Consider the following 27,353-nt stretch of genomic DNA (forward strand, 5'->3'; position numbering starts at 1 on the left):
TCGGGTGTCACCCAGGGGGGGTGACACCATTTTCTACCGCACCGGGTGACACCAGCCCTAGCAACGCCACTGGGATGGAGCACCGTGCCATAAGGCAAAAGTGATAACTAAGTGGCTCGGGGACCAAAACGTTGACATTTTGGGTCCATGGCCTGGAAACTCCCCAGATCTTAATCCCATTGAGAACTTGTGGTCAATCCTCAAGAGGCGGGTGGACAAACAAAAAGCCACTAATTCTGACAAACTCCAAGAAGTGATTATGAAAGAATGGGTTGTTACCAGTCAGGAATTGGCCCAGAAGTTGATTGAGAGCATGCCCAGTCGAATTGCAGAGGTCCTGAAAAAGAAGGGCCAACACTGCAAATACTGACTCTTTGCCTAAATGTCATGTAATTGTCGATAAAAGCCTCTGAAACGTATAAAGTGCGTGTAATTATATTTCACTACATCACAGAAACAACTGAAACAAAGATCTAAAAGCAGTTTAGCAGCAAACTTTGTGAAAACTAGTATTTGTGTCATTCTCAAAACTTTAGGCCACGACTCAGTGATTCCACCAGCAGAACAGTGAGCGCAGCTCTGCAGTATAATACAGGATGTAACTCAGGATCAGTACAGGATATGTAATATATGTACACTGACTGTTCATGGATATATACAAGGAGAAGACCGGCACTTACGAGATGGATGCAATTCTTATCTGTTTGTCACATCAGAAGAAAATGACGCGTTTCGACTCAACTACAGCTGTTTGAGAAAGACTTGATTGTTGAGTCTAAACGCGTCATTTTCTTCTGATGGGGCAATAAACAGATAAGAATTGCATCCATCTTGTGAGTGCCGGTCTTCTCCTTGTATATGTAAGGGGACGTGGACCCTGGACACGTGCACCGCGCATCAGTTAAGCAGAGTGCCGACTGCTCTTGTGAATTATTCATGGATATAATCTGGTCCTAGTGAATAGAAGTGTGTGCGTTGCTGGGAGGTGTCATTGTTTTTGAGATGTACAGCAAGCACTTCATTCGCCTCTTAGTTTAGCAGGTGTGAGTGGTCTCCTCTCCTCCAGTTATATACCTGGGTGCATATATTGGTGAAGTACGGGTCATTATGCAGTATCTGAGTTTGTCCATTAGTGCCTGGTGTCTGCTGCAGTGTATAATGGTTCTTCTTATATTCAGGATGTTCCTTACCTGGACCTGGCTCCTTACATGCCAGAATACTACAAGCCCCAGTATCTCCTTGACTTTGAAGATCGGCTGCCCAGCAATGTTCGTGGTTCTGACAGTTTGTCTCTCAATTCCTTTAACTCCATCAACTCCACCAACCTGGAGTGGGACGACAGTGCCATTGCTCCTTCCAGTGAAGGTAGGAGTGCTGATGGGGTGTGGTGTGGTCTTGGTGACACCAGGGGCATTGGGTTACACAGTTACAGAACATGGAGCGGTGGTGGTTCAGAATCTATCTGCGCTGGTTTCTAATCCGCTCTTTTGTCCCTGGTCTCTGTAGATTATGATTTTGGAGATGCTTACCCTGCAGTGCCGTCCGTCCCCAGCACAGACTGGGAAGGTGGGACCAGCTGTCTGTTGCATCTTGCTTCTGCTTCTTCCTCCTCATGTTGTACTTTCCACCATATGTTCACTTCACCTCCTCCTCTTCGTGTTCGCTTCTCCTCTTTTTCGTATTGACTTCTCCACCTCCTCCTCTTTTCTCGTCCTCATGTTCTCTTCACCGCCTGGTCCTCGTCCTTGTGTTCCCTTCCTCTACTGTCCTTCTCCTCCCGTTCTCTTGATCTCCTGTTCTTATCCTCGCATTCTCTTGATCTACTGCTCCTCCTCCTCGTGTTCTCTTCACCTCCTGCTTTTCCTCCTCGTGTTCTCTTCACCTCCTGCTTTTCCTCCCCGTGTTCTCTTCACCTCCTGCTTTTCCCCCTCACATTCTCTTCATTTTCTGATCTTCCACCTAACGTTCTCCTCGTCTCCTGCTCTTCCTCCACCTCGTTTTGGCTTATCTTTTCCTCCTCCACACGTTGTCTTCTCTTCACCTCCTACTGACATTTTCCTATCCTCCTTCACATTGTGTTGTCTTCTCTTCACCTCCTTCACGTCATGTTTTCTTCTCTCCTCCTCTTTCTCCTTGTGTTGTCTTCTCTTCTTTTGTACCATCCTTTCTCTTACTGATGTCATCACTAATCTCTGTCACGTCTTTGTGCTGCTGATTTTTTTTATACTAACGCACCTAGTTCCAAAATCGATGATAATCCCTGTAGATGGGTCTGGTGCTCGATTCTGTGTGACTCAGAGTCCACAGACAAAAGAGAGGAACTAAAATATTAAAATTATTTCTGCGTATCGTTATGGGAACTACAAGTCCACTACGGTGAATTGCACCACACTGTATGTATTGGAGGGTCAGTCCCGGAATAATCCAGGTAGTAGAACGTCTCGCTGCAGAAAGTTGCTTCTCTAGTGTTCATTGCAGAAGAAAAGACACAACAGTGCAGAACGTAATGAAGTGAGGAAGTACCAGATCACACATGGAAACCAGGTGTGATGCAGGGCTCCTGTATGTACAACACATATACAAACCATAGGGGACACAGGGCTCCAGTACACCACTTGGATCAGAGGAGGAGACCGCAATTAATATTCTCCAGATTCTTGCTCCCTAGAATTAACTCTCCTAATAATAAAATATTGGTAAAAATGTGCTCACAAGGCTGTATCCTGGGTGCATTCTTTGACATGTTTGCATGTGAATTCTGTGAGATATGTGCACATGTGACCTGTGTTTTGCATGGTTTCTATATGAGGTATGTGCACAGGAGCCCTGCGTCCTATGTGGATTCTATATGTGATATGTGGACACACGTTTTATATGAGATATGTTCACAGGAGCCCTGTTTCCCACATGTATTTCTATATGTGATATGTGCACAGGAACTCAGCATTCCATGTGGTTTCTATATGCGATATGTTCACAGGATCCCTGGGTCCCACATGGTTTGTATATGTGATATATGCACAGGCGTTCTGTGTACTGTGTGATTTCTATATGATATGTGCACAGGAGCCCTGCATCCTATGTGGCTTCTATATGTGATACGTGGTCACGCGTTGTGTGTCCCACATGGTTTCTATATGAGATATGTTAACAGGAGCCCTGCATTTCGCATTGGTTTCCATATGTGATATGTCCACAGAAGCCCTGCGTCTCACGTGATTTCTATATGTGATATGTGCACAGAAGCCCTGCGTCCCACGTGGTTTCTATATGTGATATGTGCACAGGAGCCCTGCGTCCCACGTGGTTTCTATATGTGATACGTGCACAAGTGTTCTGTGTCCTTCGTGGTTTCTATATGTAACACGTGCACAGGAGCCAGGTGATTTCGGTATGTCATTTTTTACACTCCCACTTCATTGCTTCTTGTCGCTTTGCTGTGATTTTTCTCCTTCCGTAAATACTAGAGGAGTATTCGGCTCCTGCAGTGAGAATATATGTTCTCCCCGGGTTATTGCTGGACTTACCCTCCAGTACATACAGCGCGGTGCGGCACAATAAAGCCTTATTGAAAAACCAGGAGCTGGCTATCTGTCCCCACACAGAAGAGTAAAAACCAGCTTCACAGGCATCGGCTCTTGGTGATAAAGACAACAACCCACCAGATGTTGCCTTAGGTCCTCATCTGTCATACGGGGGCGCCTGTGGACACATGTTGTGTTGGATGGAAAAATTACAAATACAAAGAGCTTAGAGACCGAATTCATACAGGATGAGAAAGGATGCTGGGAGTTGTAGTCGCACAACATCTGGAGATCCCTGGTATAGCAATCGCCATGATGGTGTGGGTTCAGTACTGCATCCTGACAGCAGGGGGTGCTTCTCTTCTGTGTTGATGCTACTTATGATTTGAGATGTCACTAACCAATCAGTTCTGTGCTTTGCAGCTAATGGGATGTTCTGCACCTGTGTATACCCCCGTATACTCCTGCATGTCTGTTCAGTGGATGCCTTTGTCCTCTCAGCTTTCCTATTAACATTCAGTTTCATCCTGTTCTGAATTAACATTTTGTAGATAAAGTCTCTAAAACGCAGTGAAATGCTGACAAGATGCTAGGGGGCGGGGCAGTGACAACATGCTCAAGTGGTTGTCACCGGTCTATAAGTGACGATTGTGGGGGGTACAGCATTTGCTTATGCTTACTCTCAAATTGTTTTAATTCAGCAAATCCCTTTAATGGGGTTGGCCCATCTCATACACTGGGGGCAAATCGCAATGTCTGGTAGGTGCCACCTCTGGGGCCTGCCCCTATCTCTAGAACAAAGCCCCCAAAGTGAAGCAGACTGTGCATGCGCGGCTGCCTTCCAGCAGCGCGCTCAGCTATTTTTGGAAGTTCATTAGAGACGAATGGGAAGCGTAAGCATGGCCACTACTCCACTGACTTCTATGGGGCTGACTGAGATAGCCAGAGCTTTGGCTATTTTCATCAGTCCCATAGAAATGAATGCAGGGCTGCCACGTATGCACGGTGGTCCGCTCTCCTTTCCTTTGCGGGCTGCGTCCTAAGGATAGGTCCAACTAATAGACATTGGGAGCATATCCGAGTATGAGATGGGCCAACCCCTTTAATTTGGCATGAGCTAAAAATAGTCCCTTGCTGGATTAGCAGAATGTTGCCACTGGGTGCGCACAATCCTGGCTGCCATGCTGACCCTCCCAATGCAGGGAATAGAGGCGATGATGTGCAAACACAAAAATCCAATTATTGGGGATTTGCAATAATCCAGCAGTTTGCGAGCGGGAAGGTTCTGGATTATTGGAATTTTTGCATGGACTTCTAACTTACTGCCAGTGTAGCTTTTATAGAGAGTGACATGGCTGATAACTGCAGAGAATAGCTTGCTGCACGGTGGACACCTTACTGCATCCTACTTCCTGTATCTTCTGTGTACTGGGAGGATCGGGCGAATATATTTCCTTTTCTGGAAATCTCCGATACCTCCTGGTTTTGTGTAGAATAACCCCCCCCCCTCCCCCCTCCTATAAATTTGTGAATAACAATTCTTTATGACCTCCCTGCTCCTCTGTCACCTGCGTGTCCCTCACAGACGGAGACTTCCATGATGGCAGCAGCTTCCCCAGCTCTGCACCATTTGTGCTCAATGGCCACAAAGCGCAAGGGAAGAGTTCAGTGCACCGATACAACCCGTTTACACAAGATCTGTCACCTTCTGATGTCACCCCAGGGCCAGGTACGGCGGCCGACACACCCGACACCAGTGACCCCATCACACAAGACTCAGAGCTTGAAGTTGTGTCCTCAGAAACCGCCCTGTGTTACAATCGACTCCCTCGGGCCATTCACCAAGACGTGACTGATGGCCTCTCCACCTCTGAATCGACCCCGGTGCACGGTGCATCCCAGAAGACTGGAGCAAACTTCACTACGTACACGGAAAACAACTCCGAGCTGGAGGTGATCAGGTGAGTGATGGAGGAGGAACGTTATATGAGAGCAGCAAGACCTCCAGATACGAACCAGATGTCTCCACGCCTCCCAAACATATTGTCTGCTGGGGACCCCCTTCCATCGGTCCCCTGCTGCTCCTCTAATTACCGGTACAAGCAGCCAGTGGACTGAGCGGTCAACAGACTCTGATGATGTCACCATACAGCGTTAGTGTGGTGATGACATCAGTCTTAGATGGTCCTGCGGAATGAGGCTTTAGAGGAACTCTATAGTGGTGAATGATGGGGTGGCTGAGCTACTATGGGACTTCTGAAAATAGCCGTGCGCTAGCAGCCCATGGTGTGCTCTCCATTCACTTAAGGGCCCCTTTCTAGGTACAGGTCCAACCTCTGGGACTTGATTCCCTCTGACGTTTATGGCAATCAATAGGATAGATCATAAATGTGCCAGATGGGACAATCCCTTCGACGTGTTTCAATGGCACCTGCCCATAGACGCCAGATAATCTCTTTCATTCTGTGTGCTGGCAATGTAATGTCTGTTGGCAATTTATGGCACCCCACAGCATCATGCCAGGTGAAATCAAACGCACCCCTCTGGTGTCTGACAACTGCAGCCATGCTTTCTTGAATAGAGATTAATAGGAGGTTGTCATTCTCTTCTTCAGCCTGACCCAAGTCCTGTTCTAGGCAGCAGTTCACTTTATTACAGACTATATAGCAGGGATCAGCAGCCTCCACCTGTTCAGAAACTACAACTCCCAGAATGTTTCCTTCACCTCTGTGGGAGCTAGAAGAACAACCAAGCATGTTTGCATGATGGGAGTTGTAGTTTCACAGCAGCTGGAGTGCCGAAGGTTGCTGATCCCTGCTATATAGAGCGAGCTGGAGGGGGTGAGGCATGAACCCAGAGCACCGAGGACGAGGCGGTGGGTCAGATCGTTGTGATGGCACATCCCATCAGGGTGATTGGCTTTTGTTAGGGTTTTCTGGGGGGGTTTCGTCTCCTCCATTGCTGTGTTCAGCCTTTAATAGTGGCCTTTATTTTTTTTCAGGATAGTAAGAAAGAAAAGAGGAGGAAAGCGTAAGAAAGCTCACTCAGAGGATGGTGGCCCCCAGCCTCTCCTCAGCACCTCAGAGCCTGATGACCCGGAGAGTGAACAGAACACACGTGTTTGTAATGGTGACGTAGAAGAGAATGCCGTTGAGGTGACCGAGCCCGCTCTACGATTGCCCAAGATGCAGGACACTTCCATGGAGCAAGTGGGGCAGCCTCTGAGCGAAGTCATTGAAAAGCTGAACGGCCAACTGGAACCTCACAGTTGGGACTCTCACCCAGAACCCACAGACCATTCCTTTCGGACCTGCTCGCCGGGAGAGACCCCCGGTGGCGTCCAGAGCCAAGACATTAGCCAGGGAATACAGGACCCCAGGGACTTCTACTACTTTACCCCAGAGAGTCCAAACACTCCTACAGCAGGTGGTGGCAACAATGACCCTGCAAGCCAGAGCAAACCAGCACATGTTCTTAGTGGCCCTGAGGATGCTGGAGAAGAAGAAGGAACACAAGGAGACACAGAGATTAAAGAGATCATAGAAGATCAAAGCAGCAAGCCGCTCCTGAGCACTGACTCTGGTGGGAATAGTAGTCCTGTGCTGAGCATTGCAGAAGACTCTGGAGTAGAGGAAGGACAAGGGAGTCCTGCTGAAGCCCCGCACCCCTGCGAGTTCAGGTAAAATGCTCATGTCTGCACCCCTCCTGTCCATGGTTATGTCTAGTATTGCAGCCTACACATCCATACATTAATAGTACAGGGGTGATGGTTTGTTAGCATGTACATTGAGCTATTTTATTAGTACAAGGGATATCTGGACATACAAAGAGCTATGATATTAGTACAGAGGATATGTGGATGGACAGGGAGCTCTGCTACTACTACAGGGGGTATCTGGATATACAGAGAGCTATGATATTAGTACAGAGGATATGTGGATGGACAGGGAGCTCTGCTACTACTACAGGGGGTATCTGGATATACAGGGAGCTCTGCTAGTAGTACAGGGGGTATCTGGATATACAGGGAGCTCTGCTAGTAGTACAGGGGGGTATCTGGATATACAGGGAGCTCTGCTACTAGTACAGGGGGGTATCTGGATATACAAGAAGCTCTGCTACTAGTACAGGGGGTATCTGGATATACAGGGAGCTCTGCTACTAGTACAGGGTGGTATCTGGATATACAGGGAGCTCTGCTACTAGTACAGGGTGGTATCTGGATATACAGGGAGCTCTGCTACTAGTACAGGAGAGTATCTGGATATAGAGGGAGCTCTGCTACTAGTACAGGAGAGTATCTGGATATACAGGGAGCTCTGCTGCTAGTACAGGGTGGTATCTGGATATACAGGGAGCTCTGCTACTAGTACAGGAGAGTATCTGGATATACAGGGAGCTCTGCTACTAGTACAGGGTGGTATCTGGATATACAGGGAGCTCTGCTACTAGTACAGGAGAGTATCTGGATATACAGGGAGCTCTGCTACTAGTACAGGAGAGTATCTGGATATACAGGGAGCTCTGCTACTAGTACAGGGTGGTATCTGGATATACAGGGAGCTCTGCTACTAGTACAGGAGAGTATCTGGATATACAGGGAGCTCTGCTACTAGTACAGGAGAGTATCTGGATATACAGGGAGCTCTGCTACTAGTACAGGGTGGTATCTGGATATACAGGGAGCTCTGCTACTAGTACAGGGTGGTATCTGGATATACAGGGAGCTCTGCTACTAGTACAGGAGAGTATCTGGATATACAGGGAGCTCTGCTACTAGTACAGGAGAGTATCTGGATATACAGGGAGCTCTGCTACTAGTACAGGAGAGTATCTGGATATACAGGGAGCTCTGCTACTAGTACAGGAGAGTATCTGGATATACAGGGAGCTCTGCTACTAGTACAGGAGAGTATCTGGATATACAGGGAGCTCTGCTACTAGTACAGGAGAGTATCTGGATATACAGGGAGCTCTGCTACTAGTACAGGAGAGTATCTGGATATACAGGGAGCTCTGCTACTAGTACAGGAGAGTATCTGGATATACAGGGAGCTCTGCTACTAGTACAGGAGAGTATCTGGATATACAGGGAGCTCTGCTACTAGTACAGGAGAGTATCTGGATATACAGGGAGCTCTGCTACTAGTACAGGAGAGTATCTGGATATACAGGGAGCTCTGCTACTAGTACAGGAGAGTATCTGGATATACAGGGAGCTCTGCTACTAGTACAGGAGAGTATCTGGATATACAGGGAGCTCTGCTACTAGTACAGGAGAGTATCTGGATATACAGGGAGCTCTGCTACTAGTACAGGAGAGTATCTGGATATACAGGGAGCTCTGCTACTAGTACAGGAGAGTATCTGGATATACAGGGAGCTCTGCTAGTAGTACAGGTGATATCTTGATATACAGGGAGCTCTGCTAGTAGTACAGGAGAGTATCTGGATATACAGGGAGCTCTGCTACTAGTACAGGAGAGTATCTGGATATACAGGGAGCTCTGCTACTAGTACAGGAGAGTATCTGGATATACAGGGAGCTCTGCTACTAGTACAGGAGAGTATCTGGATATACAGGGAGCTCTGCTACTAGTACAGGAGAGTATCTGGATATACAGGGAGCTCTGCTACTAGTACAGGGTGGTATCTGGATATACAGGGAGCTCTGCTACTAGTACAGGAGAGTATCTGGATATACAGGGAGCTCTGCTACTAGTACAGGAGAGTATCTGGATATACAGGGAGCTCTGCTACTAGTACAGGAGAGTATCTGGATATACAGGGAGCTCTGCTAGTAGTACAGGTGATATCTGGATATACAGGGAGCTCTGCTACTAGTACAGGAGAGTATCTGGATATACAGGGAGCTCTGCTACTAGTACAGGAGAGTATCTGGATATACAGGGAGCTCTGCTACTAGTACAGGGGGGTATCTGGATATACAGGGAGCTCTGCTACTAGTACAGGAGAGTATCTGGATATACAGGGAGCTCTGCTACTAGTACAGGAGAGTATCTGGATATACAGGGAGCTCTGCTACTAGTACAGGAGAGTATCTGGATATACAGGGAGCTCTGCTACTAGTACAGGAGAGTATCTGGATATACAGGGAGCTCTGCTACTAGTACAGGAGAGTATCTGGATATACAGGGAGCTCTGCTACTAGTACAGGAGAGTATCTGGATATACAGGGAGCTCTGCTACTAGTACAGGAGAGTATCTGGATATACAGGGAGCTCTGCTACTAGTACAGGAGAGTATCTGGATATACAGGGAGCTCTGCTAGTAGTACAGGTGATATCTGGATATACAGGGAGCTCTGCTACTAGTACAGGAGAGTATCTGGATATACAGGGAGCTCTGCTACTAGTACAGGAGAGTATCTGGATATACAGGGAGCTCTGCTACTAGTACAGGAGAGTATCTGGATATACAGGGAGCTCTGCTACTAGTACAGGAGAGTATCTGGATATACAGGGAGCTCTGCTACTAGTACAGGAGAGTATCTGGATATACAGGGAGCTCTGCTACTAGTACAGGAGAGTATCTGGATATACAGGGAGCTCTGCTAGTAGTACAGGGTGGTATCTGGATATACAGGGAGCTCTGCTAGTAGTACAGGAGAGTATCTGGATATACAGGGAGCTCTGCTAGTAGTACAGGTGATATCTGGATATACAGGGAGCTCTGCTACTAGTACAGGAGAGTATCTGGATATACAGGGAGCTCTGCTACTAGTACAGGAGAGTATCTGGATATACAGGGAGCTCTGCTAGTAGTACAGGTGATATCTTGATATACAGGGAGCTCTGCTACTAGTACAGGGTGGTATCTGGATATACAGGGAGCTCTGCTAGTAGTACAGATGATATCTTGATATACAGGGAGCTCTGCTACTAGTACAGGGGGTATCTGGATTTACAGGAAGCTCTGATATTAGTACAGGTGATATCTGAATATATTTGTTATAACAATTTTTTATTTTATAAGACAAAGCATAGGTACAAGTATAGAAATTGACCTTTCATTGACATATCATTAAGAGAGGAGCTTTCCCCTCATATCATATTAAATACAGAACACGTACATAAGAACAGACTATTGTCCTTTTAACAAGATATGTCAACTTAGAGGACTCACGGACAGGGTGTGTATGGGGGGTGGGGGGTGTTAGTCCTGTCAGCAATAATAGATTGTGGAGTATACCTGAGTACGTCTGTTAGTTATGCTGTGTTTTGAACATCTGGGTCAAGGCCTCTGTATTTCAGCCAGGGGCTCCATATGGCTCCAGTGGGCCAGCTGCTCAAAACTGTACAACTTATCCCCTCTATTTACCCAATGTTCCAATGCGGGGGCTCCCTCTGTTTCCATTGACCAGCCACCAATATCAGAGCTGCACCCAGTAACGTTTGAATTAAATGTTGTTGCTCCTATGGGACTTGTAATTCCGTCATGAGGCCTAGAAGGCAAAGTTTGCATATTAAAGACAGCTGGCTACACACCTGTGTCCAAAAGCCTCTGATCCCGGGGCACTGCCACCAGATGTGGATGTAAGAGCCTCTCTCACCTCCGCACCTCCAACACGTTGGGTCACTATTTGGAAATAGAGCATTGATTTTGGAGGGCATATAGTGCCATCTTTTGAGCACCTTTTATAGTAGTTTTCCTGCAATTTGGCACATCTAGAAATTTTTGGTGACAAAAGTTTTATCTTCTCGTCATCTGATAATTTGATCCCCAAGTCTCTTTCCCATTTTGGAATAAACCAAAATTCATTCAACTGAATCTTAGGTAGAAGCAGGGAGTAGACAGTCGAGATCTTTTTACTAGGTTCTTTTTGTTGCGCTGCTAGTTTTTTTTAACATTGCATGTTCCGGGTTAGCAGAGGCGAAAAATGAAATTCCTAACATATGTGATGCTGAAGGGAAGATATTCATGAAGCTGCATTTTTCAGCTAATTTTACCTTTCTGATGTCTGTATTCAGACCTTAGCAACCACATTTCTCTGTGCCTCTATTTCAGCAACTTCCTAAGATGGCCTCTGCTGCTCTTCCTGTGATGATCTTTGCCCTTCCTTGAGGCCATCCTGTATTTCCCTCACTTCCCATAAGCCCTTGCTCTGCTCACATGAACTAGCAGGACCAATCAGAACGCAGATAACTTCCCACAGTACCCAGAGCATTGTGTATCCTCACATACAGCTAACCAGAGACAAGCCCAGCAATTACATTAAACCAGTAAGCATTTCTTTTAACCTCTTAATAGCCAGCTGTCCCTCATTCTCTTCCAGACTGACAGGGGGGGGGGGGGGGGGCGGCTACTTTAGCTGCTTATATCTCTGAAAGCTGACATTCCAAGCTTTCAGACAATACCAGAATGACATAAATCTGTTCAGTACAGGGGAAGATATCAATGATAGAAATCGGGTTGCTGTGAATGAAGCTGAAAGTCTCTTGTTATAATACTGAGGAGACGGACTGCACATGGCTACGCTGGGAGATGAGAGCTGCTGAATAGGAAAGTAGCATGCATTTGTGGGAGTTATTAGCAGGTAAAACTGAAAATGATAAAATTTTAAAGCACAAAAGCACTTATACAGCAGGGTGTACTATACGATTAGGGAATAAAAAAATGAAACTGCAGATACACTTTAATATAATGGATAAGATGCTGGAGGTGGAAAGGAGAGAGACCCCCCCCCCCCCCCCCCGCAGACGCAGATCGGAAGAGAGATCTTGTATGCTGGGCAATGAACCCCGAGGGCACATGTCCAGCAATGGAATTCACATTTTAAAGGCGGTTGGGGGAAGGTTGTCCCTAAAGGTTTGTTGAGAGTCTAGGAGAGCATCTGTGACTCGTGGGATTGTTATGGAGTTAAATGTAAGTGCTTTCTTCAGTCCGCAAACATGTCAATGGCTTAGTGTATTATAAACGTTCTTATTAATGAGTGAAATAGGTTTTTTGCTGAGCAGCAGAGAGCTGAGGGTTGTTGGGCATGTAGCTTTTTCTGGCTAGTCTTTCATTTGAGGCGCAGAAATTTATGGGCCAGTCTGGACCTAAGTTTTTTCCATAGGAAGGAAGAGATAGTCCTCCTTAATTTTTGAAAGAATATTAATGGGACAGGGTTGGGTAATGCATCACATATAGTACTTTAGATAGAACAACAGATTTTAGTAAGGCTCTACGCCCGAACCAAGAGACGTAGGGTATGTCCCATGATTGTAGGGTAGTCTCAACCTGTTTAGGAAGGTCTACATAGTTGGCCTTGTATAGGTTGGATATTTCCAGGGTTATATTGACGCCTAGGAATTTGATTGAGTGGGTTGCCCATATAAATGGAGTTGATTGTTGGAGTTTATTGGCTATTGATGAAGGGAGGGAGATGTTCAAAACCTGGGATTTGTTGGGGTTTATTTTGAAGTTTGATAACTGTCCAAAGAAATCCAATATAGACATAACTGCCGGGAACGCTTCTTCAGGATTAGTAATGAACAAAAGGACATTGTCAGCAAAGGCTGCCAGTGGATGATGAGTGTTTCCTTCCCTTCTATCTTCTCCTCCTGCCTAAAGGCTTGCAGAACTGTCTCGAGCGTTAATGCAAATAGGAGGGGGAACAGAGGACAGCCCTGCCTGGTTCCATTACCAATGTTGAAGGGAGGAGATAAGGGGAGGGAAAACATGGACATAATGGCATTGATGAAGCATGGTGGGATCCCAAACCGGTGAAGAGCTCTAGACATAAACAGCCAGTCCACCCGGTCAAAGACCTCCTCAGCATCAGTGCCGAGTAAGACTAAGGGGGTAGCTGTTTTTTTCACAAATTGGGTTAAATGAAGGAGACTGGTGGTATTCATTTTACCTTCCCTTCCTGGGATGAACCCTACTTGTTCGGGGGAAATTATGGATGGGAGGAAAGGTTTCAATCTATTGGCAAGGAGTTTGGCGAAAAGTTTAAAGTCATTATTCAACAATGATATTGGCCGATAACTCGCACATTGCGTCGGGTCTTTTCCATCCTTTGGTATTATAGTTATGTGAGCTGATAGCATTTGGGGTGGGAGTGGAGAGCCTTTCAGGGCCGTATTACATACTTCCAGCAGACTGGGTAACAGTATAGACCGAAATGTCTTATAATAGGGGATTGGCAGCCCGTCGGGACCTGTAGATTTGTTTACTGGGGGTTCCTTTAGGCCCCTCTCTAGCTCAGTCATGTTGAAGGGTTTAGTTAAAAGTGCAGCTTGTTTATCTGTGATAGAGGGGAGTGAGAGAGAGGAGAGCCGGGTGTCAGTAGTGTCTCTACGTGAGTGAGAGGACCGAGTCCTTAGATTGTACAGACCTCTATAGTACTCGCTGAATTGTTGGGCAATACGCTCCGTGGTATGCTGAAGCTGCGCCGTATTGTTTTGAATTGCTGCTATGTATGAGTTGGCTTTACTCTTTTTGATCTGCTCCATTAATAATTTGGAAGCTTTATTTCCATGGGCGTAATATTTTAATTGGGTGGACCGGAACAATTTAGCCGTTTGAGCGTTCAGTAGATTTTTCAATTCCGTACGTGCCTGGGTTAATTTTTCAAGCACATCTGGGGTTATTTGATGTTTGTGGGATCTTTCTAATTGTAGATTTAAACAGGATTGTTGTCTAATTTTATTAATATGCGCCCCTAGTGCTATTAAGTGACCCATAATAACTGGTTTTGAGCCTCCCATAATAAACCTCTTGGTATTTCCGGGGAGTCATTCGGTCTAGAATATTCTTGTAGAGCATCTTCTATTAGTTTCGCATTTTTCTGTGCTCCTAAGAGAGTGCCATTTAATCTCCACTTGTAAGTAGGTTTAGGAGTACCCTGTAGATTATAGCTCGGTGCATGGTCTGATAATAACATATTGCCTATATCTATTTTTAGGCAGAGATGTAATAGTTGAGGAGGGACAAACAGATAATCTAGTCGATGGTAAGATTGATGGAGGTGAGAGAAAAAGGAGTAATCGCGTTCCCCAGGGTGCATCGATCTCCAGGCATCAACCAGCGTAGAGTCCGCCATGGATGCCCGCGGCCTATCCAGAGTCACCCTAGTGATGGCTGTGGAGGGGCCGGAGGAATCTAGAGACGAGTCTAGTGCCACATTCAAAATCTCCGCCCAAGATTATGGAACCCTCTGCAAAGTCTTTAAACTGAACCAATACTTTACACAGCCAGTCTACCTAGTGAGCATTTGGGGCATATATACTTACCAAAGTGATCAGTTGTGAACCTATTACTCCTTTGAGTAAAACATATCTCCCGTCCGGATCGACTTGGGATAAACGCAAGGCAAAGCGGAGAGACCTATGTATTGCTACGCTAGCTCCTTTTGATGCAGAGCCAGGTGAGGTGCTGTGATACCACTGATTATAACGCAGGTGTGATAGGCCAGGAACAAGCTTATGCCTAAAGTGTGTTTCCTGTAACAGAGCTATTCCTACTTTATGCTTGTTCAGGAATTTACATATTTGGCGCCTCTTTGTCGGTGCGTTCATACTTTTTTACATTGTAAGTACAGATATTGATATTATTAGCCATTTCTGACCAGAGGTTTGGGGTTGCAAGTTAAAGGGAAATAGCATTGTACCATCTAAGAAAGGTATTGTCATAGGTATAATATGGTTCCCTAGAAAGGAGCTCTTCATGTACAGGTGAAACTCAAAAAATTAGAATATCGTGCAAAGTTAATTTATTTCAGTAATGCAACTTAAAAGGTGAAACTAACATATGAGACTCATTACATGCAAAGCGAGATATTTCAAGCGTTTATTTGTTATAATTTGGAGGCTTATGGCTTACAGCGTAAGAAACCCCAAAAGTCACAATTTTGAGGTCCCCTTTTCTCAGGGGGTATGGATTAATTAGCTGACTAGAGGGTGACACTTTGAGCCTAGAATATTGAACCTTTTCACAAAATTCTAATTTTAAGCTGCATTAATGCAATTCCTTTTAATTTGCATTACTGAAATAAATGGACTTTTGCAAGATATTCTAATTTTTCGAGTTTCACCTGTATGTATAGTTATAAGTGTCTTGGTGCACTTTGTGGAGCCTATCGAGCTGACAGGGAGGACAGACAGGGTAATCAAATAGGAAAAACCAAGTAACAAGGTACAGAACATGTTAATCATTAGGAGAGAACTTCTAAGTAGAATAAAGTCGTGAGGGGAGGAACTTTCCATCCACACGGCCTGTAGCTACCTGATCGGGCTAACTGGAAAATGGTAGCTGTATCATCTCCCTATGGGCAATTTTGCAGGGACGTTGATGTCCTTCTCAGATGTCATCTAATGGTCTATCTTGAGTAGTTGGTGGTCTTCTCAGTGTCATCTGGCGGTTTGCAGCTTTAGACCTTTGCGATTTACCAGAAGAACCTGGGGTCCAAGGAGAAAGCACTGAAAGAGTTGGCAATGGAGCTATATTTTAAGCAAAGTTCCAGTCCACGATGTCTAGAGCTTCTATTTCAAGGGTTTCGTATACCCTCTTGAGATCAGCCACTGCACGAACCACTAGCTTACGGCCTGGAAAATTAATAAGCAACCCAAAGGGGTATAGTCAGCGGCATGTAATTAAATTTTTATTTTTTTACTTTTGAGAATGTCCAGCAGCGGTCTTAAATGATTCCTCTTACGCAGCGTCATGGAGGACAGATCTTGATAGATGGTGACCGCCGATCCCTCGTAGGTGATGTGGGCTGTAGTTCTGGTGGCCGCGAGGATTTTTTTATTTTGTCTGGAAATGAACCAGCTTACAGATGACATCTATTGGAGCTTTGTTTTGCTTTGGTAGGGGATGCAGCGCTCTGTGAGCACGCTCCAGTTCAAGGTTGACTGTTTCTTGGCCTAGTAAATTTGAAAAGATGGCGGTGAGGGAGGTTATCAGCATGTCAGGCGACACAGATTCTGGTATGCCTTTCCGCCTCAGGTTGTTCCTCCGTCCACAGTTTTCTTCATCCTCTATCAGAGAGTACAAGTGATTCACGTGGACTTGGCAGTTATCTAAGTTATGAGAGACTTATTGTTGAAATCTACTAAGGATGTTTTCCGTAGTCTCTTTTTACAATCTAGAATGCATGTGCCTTAGATCATGTTTGATATCTCTTAAGTTCATGTACCAGTGGTTCCAGAGACTGTGTCATCAGCATCTTAAGGAAAGCTTTAGATATCTTCTGGTCATCTCCGTCTGCTGGTGCCTCTTCCACTTCACTTCCCCCTTCAGCCCCCATATCCTCAGTCTAAGGCTCGCTTCTCTGCCTTGCCGGCGCCATCTTGCTTAATTCATGGCCGGGGTTGCTGATGCTCTCCTCAAGAAGCGCTCTATTTCCCCTTGAGGGGCGCTTGCTTTGCAGGGTCTCAGAAGGTCCTTAGATCTGTCCCTCGAGGATTTGCATATGTTTAGGGGATTTAATAGCTTATAATTTGCCCGATCAGGGCCGGCCTGCAGCAAAGCTCATGTGCTGCCTGCATACAGCTCGGCCGCGAAACTCTGCCCCTTGTGATATGTGAATATACACGGAGCTCTGCTACTAGTACAGGGGGTAACTGTATATAAAGAGATCCCTGCTACTAGTACAGGGGGTAACTGTATATAAAGAGATCCCTGCTACTAGTACAGGGGGTATCTGGATATAAAGAGATCCCTGCTATTAGTATAGGGGGTATGGATATAAAGAGATCCCTGCTACTAGAACAGGGGGTATCTGGATATAAAGAGATCCCTGCTATTAGTATAGGGGGTATCTGGCTATACAGAGATCTCTGCTACTAGAACAGGGGGTATCTGGATATACAGAGATCTGTTATTAGCGAAGGGAGTATCTTGATATAACGTGGGCTCTGCTATTAGTACAGTTTTTTTTGGGATATAACGGGAGCTCTGCTATTAGTACAGGGGGTACTTGGATATACAGAGATCTCTGCTATTAGTACAGGGGGTATCTGGATATAACGTGGGCTCTGCTGTTAGTACAAGGGGTACCTGAATATAACGCGGGCTCTGCTGTTAGTACAGGAGGTATCTGGATATAATGCAAGCTCTGCTATTAGTACTGGGGGTACCTGGATATAACGCAAGCTCTGCTATTAGTACAGGGGGTACCTGGATATAACGAGAGCTCTGTTATTAGTACATGGGGTACCTGGATATAACACGGGCTCTGCTGTTAGTACAGGGAGTATCTGGATATAACGCGAGCTCTGTTATTTGTATAAGGAGTATCTGGATATAATGAGAGCTCTGCTATTAGTACAAGGGGTATCTGGATATACAAGGGGTATACTTGATGTATTGGAGCAGTTTTGGTTCCCCATGTTCTTGAGATATGTCTATCTCCTCAGGGTGGATAATAACCTCCTCCTCCTGCTGATGCTTCACGTCTTTAGAGAGAATGAGGAGCAGTTGTTTAAGGTGAGGGTTCCTCCCGAGGTAGTGTGGGGAGGGGGGACAGGTTCTTGCTGTGTTACATCTTCTGTCCTTTATTTCTACATTCTCTAGATGTTCCGGATGAGCACAGGACACATGGAGGGAGACCTGCAGTTGGTTTATGTGCTGCTGACTGACTGCTACATCTACCTGCTGAGGAAAGGTGAGACCTCCCGCGTCTTTCTCCTGTGTAACATCTCCTCGGGGTCCCTCCAATGACTGACGTGTCTTATGTCTCGCTCAGGTGCTGCTGATAAACCGTACATGGTAGAAGACGCTGTGTCATACAATGAGCTGGACTACGTCTCAGTAGGTGTCATGCAGTGTCTTAGTCTCTGCTTGTCATCAGTCTTGCGTGCTCAGCTTCTCTCCCTGGTTTCTGGTAGGTCGGCCTCGATCAACAAGCGATGACCTTGGTGTGCACGAATAGACGGCGGCAGTTTCTGGTGGACACTGCGGACCAGTTACTAACTGAGTGAGTCACGGGGCTGTGGACGGCTTCTCTAGCTCGTCGTATAGATAGAGACCCTGATCAATTTTATTTGGGTATTTGTAAGGACATGGTGTGCTTGGTCCTTATAGCAGGGTTTGTGTCCAGACACCGGCTGAATAACCCTTCTTTGTTCTTTTGCTTCAGACTCTTCATCTCTGCTTTGAAGTCGGCCATGATAAATGGGTGTCGGGAGCCTCCGTACCCCGGTGTCCTTACCGATGCCACGATGGAGAGACTTGCTCTGGCAAAATTCGTGTCTCAGGAGTCCAAAATAGAGGTGAAAATTAGAAGCTGCTCCCAACCCTTCTACATGCTGCTGCAAGGAAGGGAGGGCCTGCTCACATCTGTCATAGTTCTTGATGGGCTTTGATTTTTATGAGTTCTGTACATAAAGCTCAATATATAATGAAAAGTCCTGCAACGTTATAATTTACTTGGTGTTTCAGTTTCTCGCCATGTTCTAGATTTGTGTTGGCTGACGGTGAATGAGAACTTCCTTGTTTGTTGTCTTTTAGGCCTCAGAAGTGGCCATGCTCTACTATGGACTTGTACACTGGGAAGATCCTTTTGATGAACCATTAAGATCGCCTGAGTCAAACTTCTTCTCCAGAGACCAAGCTGTGTCCAAGGAAGGTGTCCTTCATTACAAGGCCAGCACGTCCTACCTGGGCAGGGAGACCTGGAAGACATGTTACGTAGTGCTCAGGTGAGGGGTCAGGATGTCTCGGGAAGTATTGCTGTGGGTTCTCCTTTTTGGATCTGGTTTACATATGATGATTCTCCTTCAGTAACGGCATCTTATACCAGTACCCGGACAGGATAGATGTCATCCCCCTGCTGTCCATCAATCTTGGGTAAGACTCTGATACTACGGTCTTCTTATATTGTACCTGGTTCCTATGTTGATGGCTAAGTTGCCTGTACCCTGCAGGGGAGAGCAGTGCGGAGGATGCAGGCGGGCCAACACCACAGAGAGGGCACACTCGTTTCAGGTGATCCTCACCAATCAGCCTTCCCTGGAGCTCAGTGCTGCCAATGAGGTAGAAATGGCGGACTGGATGTTACACTTGTGCCAAGCCGTATCTAAAGGGGTAAGTCACTGCAGCCACCAGAGAACTTCTGAGCTCTGTTGTTCATCACTGATCCCCATTACACATACACAAACTATAGAGCCTGGATTATATAGAGCTGCAATCACTATTCTGCTGGTGGAGTCACTGTGTACATACATTGCATTACTTATCCTGTACTGATCCTGAGTTACATCCTGTATTATACTCCAGAGCTGCACTCACTATTCTGCTGGTGGAGTCACAATGTACATACATTACATTACTTATCCTGTACTGATCCTGAGTTACATCCTGTATTATACTCCAGAGCTGCACTCACTATTCTGCTGGTGGAGTCACAATGTACATACATTACATTACTTATCCTGTACTGATCCTGAGTTACATCCTGCATTATACTCCAGAGCTGCACTCACTATTCTGCTGGTGGAGTCACAGTGTACATACATTACATTACTTATCCTGTACTGATCCTGAGTTACATCCTGTATTATACTCCAGAGCTGCAGTCACTATTCTACTGGTGCAGTCACTGTGTACATACATTACATTACTTATCCTGTACTGATCCTGAGTTACATCCTGTATTATACTCCAGAGCTGCACTCACTATTCTGCTGGTGCAGTCACTGTACACATACATTACTTATCCTGTACTGTGGGGGAGGTTCCTATATCATATGATACAAATCCTGATGTAAATGGCTCTGTCCCCTCAGGTTATCCCTCAGGGTGATGTTCCCTCCCCGTGTATTCCCTGCTGTCTAGTGCAGACACAAGACAAAATCATCACGTGCCACCAGGATTGTCAGACCAGCTTCTTCCGAGCCCTCGCCATCAGTGAGTTAACGGACTTGTCATGTGTGAGCACCGTGGATGGGAAGGAGTACTGTATACTGGTGAGTACTGTATACTGGTGAGTACTGATAAAATTTCCCCCTCCCAGGGGCCACCCCCATTCATGCTGTGTAATTGTATGAATCCTCTCCAGCTTTAGAGACCCATCCAATTTTGAATCGCGCTGGTGTTCTCTGCAAGATTTCTGCAATTTTTTCTGTATCGCCTCCTGCCTATTTCAGTATGTCTGCTTGCTCTTAGTGAATGGAAAGATACTGGTTTACACCCAGAAGCTTAAAACCTGTACAGACATGATACTGTTGACAGCTGAGGACTTGTTTCAATATATTTGTGTAGACAGGAGTGCAGGGCAGGAGAGAGATTTATTCTGATACATTTAAATGTCAGTGTGTTGTTACACTGATACACTGTAACAAACCCTCAGCTGTCAAATTGCGATCCGCAATGCACGGGCACCGACAGTGTGCCTGCTATCTGCGGCCGCAGACTCATTCACTTGTATGGGATCCGTATTCCGACGGTCCGCACCGCAAAAAAAGTAGTGCATTTACTACTTTTATGTGGTCCGGACCACCCCCGTTTAAATCAGAATTATGACCGCCAGAACACCTCAGCGGGAAAAAAAGCCCAACTGAGGGTGGACAGTGACAGGGGGAGATACAGAATTACCCAAACAGTCATTCCTGGACCCCCCTAATTTTCTGCTGCCACCACGTTCGTGAGTGAATTACTCTGTAATTGTAGGGATAGGGGTTCGGACCACTGGCAGATCAGCCCCGGTACCACGCTACAAGCGAACACCAATCGAGTCAAAAAACAGTTATGTCTCTAAAACCAGTCGACTATAGGGCAAAAAGCTCTCCCATTGCACGCAGACTTTTTTGCCCCATTTTGTGTGAGGGTAAGGGGGGTTGGCCCAGCCAATCGCTGGCCAACAGCTGCACGGTGGATGTTCCTGAAGGAGGGTTTGGGAGGGCTTGTTCGCCCCTCCCTGCTGCTGGCCAGGCCTGGTTTCCTTAATTTTACAAAAATGGCAATGGCCCATAACTTTGCCGGCGTAATAAATATGAAAACTCGGGCGCTTGTGCTGGGTCCCCCATGAATTTATGGACGATTCCATGGGTGACACGGAAGTAATCCGTTTCCCAGTCTGGGAAGACCCCAGAGCTGCCAAGTTTGGACTCTCCTGGTTCCTCTGGGTGAGGGGTGCATTTTGAGTGTACCTACAATTTTGTGTCATAATTCCATATAGCCCAAATATGCCTTTTGGGGTTCATGGAGCACGGTTCACATGTCTCTCTGCTTCTGATGTGTAAATTGACCAGGCTGCAATGAAGGGGGCAACTAGCATGTGTTTAACTTTCGTGGTTTCAAAGTGGCCAGGAGAAGCATGGTCTGGCGTTTGTCCTTTGAAGCTGTCCGAGGTGTGAAGTGATCTCAGCAGGGGGTGGAACGGATATATATGGACATTCGGATATTGCCTGGCTAGAAGCGGTTAATTTTTTCAAACTGACAGTCAACCAGATTCTACTCATAAGGCCTCTTTCACACTTACGTTGTCCGGATCCGGCGTGTACTCCACTTGCCGGAATTACACGCCGGATCTGGAAAAACGCAAGTGTACTGAAAGCATTTGAAGACGGATCCGTCTTCAAAATGCTTTCAGTGTTACTATGGCAGCCAGGACGCTATTAAAGTCCTGGTTGCCATAGTAGGAGCGGGGAGCGGGGGAGCAGTATACTTACCATCCGTGCGGCTCCCGGGGCGCTCCCGAGTGACGTCAGAGCGCCCCATGCGCATGGATGACGTGTCCATGCGATCATGTGATCCATGCGCGTGGGGCGCGCTGGCGTCACTCTGGAGCGCCCCGGGAGCCGCACGGACGGTAAGTATGCTGCTCCCCGCTACACTTTACCATGGCTGCCAGGACTTTAGCGTCCCGGCAGCCATGGTAACCATTGAGAAAAAGCTAAACGTCGCATCCAGCAATGTGCCGAAACGACGTTTAGCTTAAGGCCGGATCCGATCCGGATCAATGCCTTTCAATGGGCATTCATTCCGTATCCGGCCTTGCGGCAAGTGTTCCGGATTTTTGGCCGGAGCAAAAAGCGCAGCATGCTGCGCTATTTGCTGCGGCCAAAAAACGTTCCGTTCATGTTCCGACGGACGTTCCGACGGACTGTCCATTCAGAATGCATTAGGATAATCCTGATCAGTATTCTTCCGGCATAGAGCCCCGACGACGGAACTCTATGCCGGAAGAAAAGAACGCAGATGTGAAAGAGCCCTAAAACATTTTTATAAAAAAAGATCCGGACGGGGACGTGACATCGCGTCACAGAAGGCACGGACAGAAAACCAACGGAACCACTCTGTAGTGCTTCCGATTTGTGCCTCCATTCCGCACTTCCTGGATTGCGGACCTATTCAAGTGAATGGGTCCGCATCCGTGATACGATGCCCACACAGCCAGTGCCCGTATATTGGGACCCGCTGTTTGCAACTCACAATACGGCATGGCCAGCACAAGGTCTTGTGCGTGATGCCTAAGACCTTATTAGTAGATCCTTTCAATTGCGAGGTGCCGCCGCCGCAGATCAGCCTTGTTTCTCCAGCACATCCCACAGATGACGGTCGGATTGAGATCTGGGATATTTGGAGACAAGTCTTCACCTTGATCTTTGTCATGGTCCTCATTCCTGGGCAATGTATGCAGTGTTGGCGGGCCATTATCCTACTGATATTTAGGGGTGCTGCTGCAATGAATGGGGGTACTTGTCTGTACCGTTTAGGTAGGTGGTACGTATCTCATCCACATGATGTCAATACCCAAAGTTTTGAGTATTATTCAGTACATCACACTGCCTCCACCAGCTTGTCTTCTTCCCATAGTGCATCCTGGTGCCATCTCTTCCCCATCCACATGATGTACCGTGATTCATCAGACCAGGCCGTCTTCTTCCATTGCTCCATGTTATGATCCTCACATGCCCATTTTGATATGTTTGGGTAGCAATAAGATGAAGAGATGTTGGGAAATAGTGAGGAATTTAACACAAAATATATTAGTCGAACGCGGTCCGTGTGTGCGGCCGGATCTCCCACGCCGACTGTGGATCCCCAACCCGAACTGACTGTATTATAGTAATTTATGATGCAGTCAGTTTGTATTTGATTGAGGGTCTCTTGTACCGAACTGTTCAGTACAAAGCGTTCCACAATCGGATATTAAAGGGATTCTGTCACCAAGTTTTGGGCTATAGAGATGCGGACATGCACGGCTAGATCGCGGCTAGCATGTCCGCAATATACCTGTCCTATAGGGCTGTGTGCTTTTATTTTCTTTAAAAAAGGATTTTAGAGATATGGAAATTAGTCCTCCTCCTTTCATCACCAATAGATTGCCGTAATCTCGCGCATGCGCAGTGCCGGTATAGTGTTCCTTCCCTGTGCTGGTATCAGCTTCAGGGAAAGAACTGCGCATGCGCGAGCTCGCGGCAATCTATCGGTAATGAAAGGAGGAGATTCGGAGGACATAGGCGGTGCTGGGTTCCTTCACAGGCGGGCGTGGCTGGGCACCAGGAAGGTTTGTACAGCCCCTTGGGCACCTACAAGACTAATTTACATATCTTTAAAATCCTTTTTTAAAGAAAATAAAAGTACACAGCCCTATAGGACAGATATATTGCGGACATGCTAGCGGCGATCTCGCCGTGCATGTCCGCATCTCTATAGCCCAAAACTTTGTGACGGAATCCCTTTCACTGACTGCATCGTAAAACACTATGATACTGTCAGTTCCATTCAGGGGAGCCACGGTCAGCCCGGGAGATCCGGCAGACACACGGACTGCATTTCTAGGCCAATCGCGGTCATGTTCATGAGCCCTTACACCGATACAGCTTTATTATAACCACGGTTTGCTTCCTGCAGGAGTTCACACAGGAGCGGAGTCACTTTCTGCTGCCCTGGGTCTTGTATTTTAGCTGCAGGCAGGAGCTTGAGCGTTTTCTGTCCTCTCTGAGGTCATCGTGGAAATCCATATACCAGGTGAGTTTAAGAACAGGAGGTCAGTAGGGGGTAACCTTATCATAAGTGCCAGTCCTGAACTAGGATAAACCCGTGGAGAGTCCTCCATACACACTACAGTGTCTCGCGTTCTCTGTGTTTCAGGTGGACCTTCCTCATAAACTGATTGCGGAGTCCTCTGTGAAGAAGTGTGAAGATGCCTTGTCGTTGATCCACAGCATCTGGCAGCGCAGTGACAGCCTGTGCCGCGGCCGCTCCTCCCGGGACCCCTGGTGTTGATAATCAAGCTAGTGCCAGTCCATGAGATGGTGGGATGGCCCCTGCATGACGATCAGTCCCAGTGCTTGGTGGACTCTTGGTGTGGACATCTCTGGGACTGTACTGCTATACATGTATCTATGTATATTTATATATAGGAGAGTGTATATATGCTGCCATTCCGCTGCTTCAACCCACAGGATGGCTTCTGTACGTCGGAGTCCCCTGGAATGTCCTTACAGAAGATGGGACGCTTTACATTGCTGCTGCTAACCCTACCACTGGCATCACATGGCACCCGTATATACCTGTTGCTCAGTATAATATGTATCAGGGTGTGGTGTGTCTGCAGCAGGGGTGAGCGCTGGGCCTGGAGAGTGCATGTCACTGCTGGTTCAGTCCACAGAAGTGGTGGAAAATGGAGGGAAGTAAGAACCTGCAGGTCCTTGTGCATGCTTGTAGTCACCTATGGCACTGACAACTGAGATGCTGTGGGTGTGGACAACTATGTGGACCCAGTTGTCAGGGTTATCAGGTTGAATGGTTGAGTTATTAACTGGGTGTATTGTGCCCTAACACATTGCTGCTTTTTAGATTCTAACAATTTTTACACAAGTATCATCATTCCCATCATCATCATCATCGTTGGTGGGTGGGTGAGGGAGGGGGTCACAGTGCTCAATTCGGGGCCTTGTGGAGAATATAGAATGAGACTGGTGACTTCCACATCGTGCCTTCTGTCTGAGCGTACAGGACTAGGTGGTTTTAATGCTGTGCTCATACACGTTCATGTCCGACCCGTCATCTCCTCCTGATGATTTTAAGATGTGGAGAGATCTGCTGTACACAAAACCTCAAATCCTACTGGCTTTGTTACAATGTAGCAGTGCAGATAAAATACATCAGGCCGTTTTATCTTACAGAGGCCTAGACTGATACAGTTGTTACAAACCCTCAGGTATGAGAAGTTTTATGTTGGGTATGGCTGTAAATGGTGTGTTTTTATTTGCTGAGAGCAAGCAGAGATCTTAAATGGTGGGGAATGGAAATGGAGTTTGTTGGAAAGTTGCAGAACTAATAATTAAGAGAATGTATTTACAGGAGGCTCATTAAGTGTTGCTGTGCTGCCCCCTGCAGGTGGTGGGGGTAAATGCAGTGGTTTATATGATGGCTTGTTCTATAGGACAGGCTGCGTATACATATGGTGTAATAAGGATGTCACAGACCCGGCTCCCTGCTATATTTCCTCTAAGTTCTTATACACTGACGTGCAGTCCTACTGAAGCCTTCGTCTACGTTCTGCTCTTTATCCGGCAGCCTCTTCTATGGAAAACTGCATTGCCGTGCTGACTGTAAGGAGCCAAATACTGCATGCCATGCATTACTACCACACTATGTAACAGCGGGGGAGGGGAGCACTCCCTCCCCCCATTCCCTCGGGTTCTCTGCTGGTAGCTATCTGTGCAGCCCATGTCTCCATAGAACTGTGCAGTAGAGCCTCACGGAGACGCCATTCCTTGTTTGCGCTTTTTTGTCTGCATGAGTCCGGGTCCTCTGCTGCATCTTTATTTAACCCTTTGCACTGAATGACAGCATCTCGGACAAGTCAGTGGAGTTTTTAATAATAATTTGCACACATAGGGGAGGGGGTTATACCGGGAGGGATCGCCCTGATCTGTCTGCGCTCTCACTGCCTCGTGTTACCACTATTTTACTTTCCGCATTTTGTTTTGTTGTTTTTTTTGTTTTGTTTTTTGCACCTGGCGCCGTTTCTGATGTTGACGTTCAACTCCAGCTGTGCCATCTTGCGATATTTACTTACAGATTTGTTCCCGGTGCCTTGTGCCACTTTGTATTTATTTGTCCTCCTGTGAACGATGATGGGTATGGCGGTGGCTGGACTGGGCAGAGCCTGGGTCTGACCCTCATGACCTAGCGCAGGGATGCTCCACCTGCGGCCCTCAAGCTCTTGCAAAACTGTAGTGTCGCAACAGCTGGAGGGCTGCAGGTTGGGCATCCCTGACCTGTTGGATTTTAGAGGATTTTGGGATGTAGTAGCTGAACATACTGGGTCTTGGTACGACATGTCCTAGTCCTGACCTCTGAGGTGTGCAGGGAGAAGATTGGGCGGCTGCTGCTTGTATTGTACTTTCAGCTCTGCTTTATCCTTATAATATCTGCCCCATGTATGTAAATAAACACTAAATATTCACTCATTGGTGACCACATCGTAATAAACCGCTACAACACTTCTACCCTGTGACTCATGTTTCTAAAGATGCCATGTCGCCGCAAGGACAAGGAAATACAGCACTGCCATCATCGCAGACCAGATGGTATATTACATGGGAGGTGACATCACCAGATATCCATGAAAGGAGGATGGGGGGGGTAACACTCCACTATTGGTACGGTCGGATCACGTACCACTGTGTTGCTTGCATTCTGCACTAGACAACTGGGCGCAAGCTGGAAACGTGGCTGCACCACAACTTACATTCCACAGAGGTTTTCAGATCCCACATGGATGAATAAAGCCAGTGTCGTAACTCGAATTCTATGGGCCCCAGGGCTAACTTTAAAATGCTCCCCTCCCGATAGGTTTTAATGTATTGTACAATATAAATAAAAAAAATAGGTGTTTAATTTTTTTTTATTGTTACCATA

At 46.6% G+C, this 27,353-nt stretch overlaps 1 protein-coding gene across 4 annotated transcripts in view; it reads left to right on the forward strand.

Annotated features, from left to right (window-relative positions):
• Nucleotides 1-26,941, forward strand: part of PLEKHM2 (pleckstrin homology and RUN domain containing M2) — a 39,048-nt gene extending 12,107 nt beyond the window's left edge. Inside the window, exons 6-20 of one of the 4 annotated variants that reach the window (XM_044282474.1) lie at nt 1,179-1,365; nt 1,507-1,566; nt 5,110-5,485; nt 6,526-7,203; nt 17,891-17,960; nt 18,048-18,138; nt 18,220-18,284; nt 18,362-18,450; nt 18,613-18,745; nt 18,984-19,174; nt 19,257-19,322; nt 19,400-19,559; nt 20,261-20,440; nt 24,333-24,449; nt 24,573-26,941. In XM_044282474.1, coding sequence (XP_044138409.1) covers nt 1,179-1,365; nt 1,507-1,566; nt 5,110-5,485; nt 6,526-7,203; nt 17,891-17,960; nt 18,048-18,138; nt 18,220-18,284; nt 18,362-18,450; nt 18,613-18,745; nt 18,984-19,174; nt 19,257-19,322; nt 19,400-19,559; nt 20,261-20,440; nt 24,333-24,449; nt 24,573-24,707 — 2,598 coding nt within the window. In that variant the 3' untranslated portion in view covers nt 24,708-26,941. The remainder of the gene's footprint in view (nt 1-1,178; nt 1,366-1,506; nt 1,567-5,109; nt 5,486-6,525; nt 7,204-17,890; nt 17,961-18,047; nt 18,139-18,219; nt 18,285-18,361; nt 18,451-18,612; nt 18,746-18,983; nt 19,175-19,256; nt 19,323-19,399; nt 19,560-20,260; nt 20,441-24,332; nt 24,450-24,572) is intronic. The other 3 variants (XM_044282476.1, XM_044282475.1, XM_044282477.1) reach the window with 3 other exon arrangements.
• Nucleotides 26,942-27,353: the final 412 nt, after the last annotated feature.

Source organism: Bufo gargarizans, chromosome 2 (assembly GCF_014858855.1).
Source record: "Bufo gargarizans isolate SCDJY-AF-19 chromosome 2, ASM1485885v1, whole genome shotgun sequence".
In the NCBI taxonomy this organism is placed as follows: domain Eukaryota; kingdom Metazoa; phylum Chordata; class Amphibia; order Anura; family Bufonidae; genus Bufo; species Bufo gargarizans.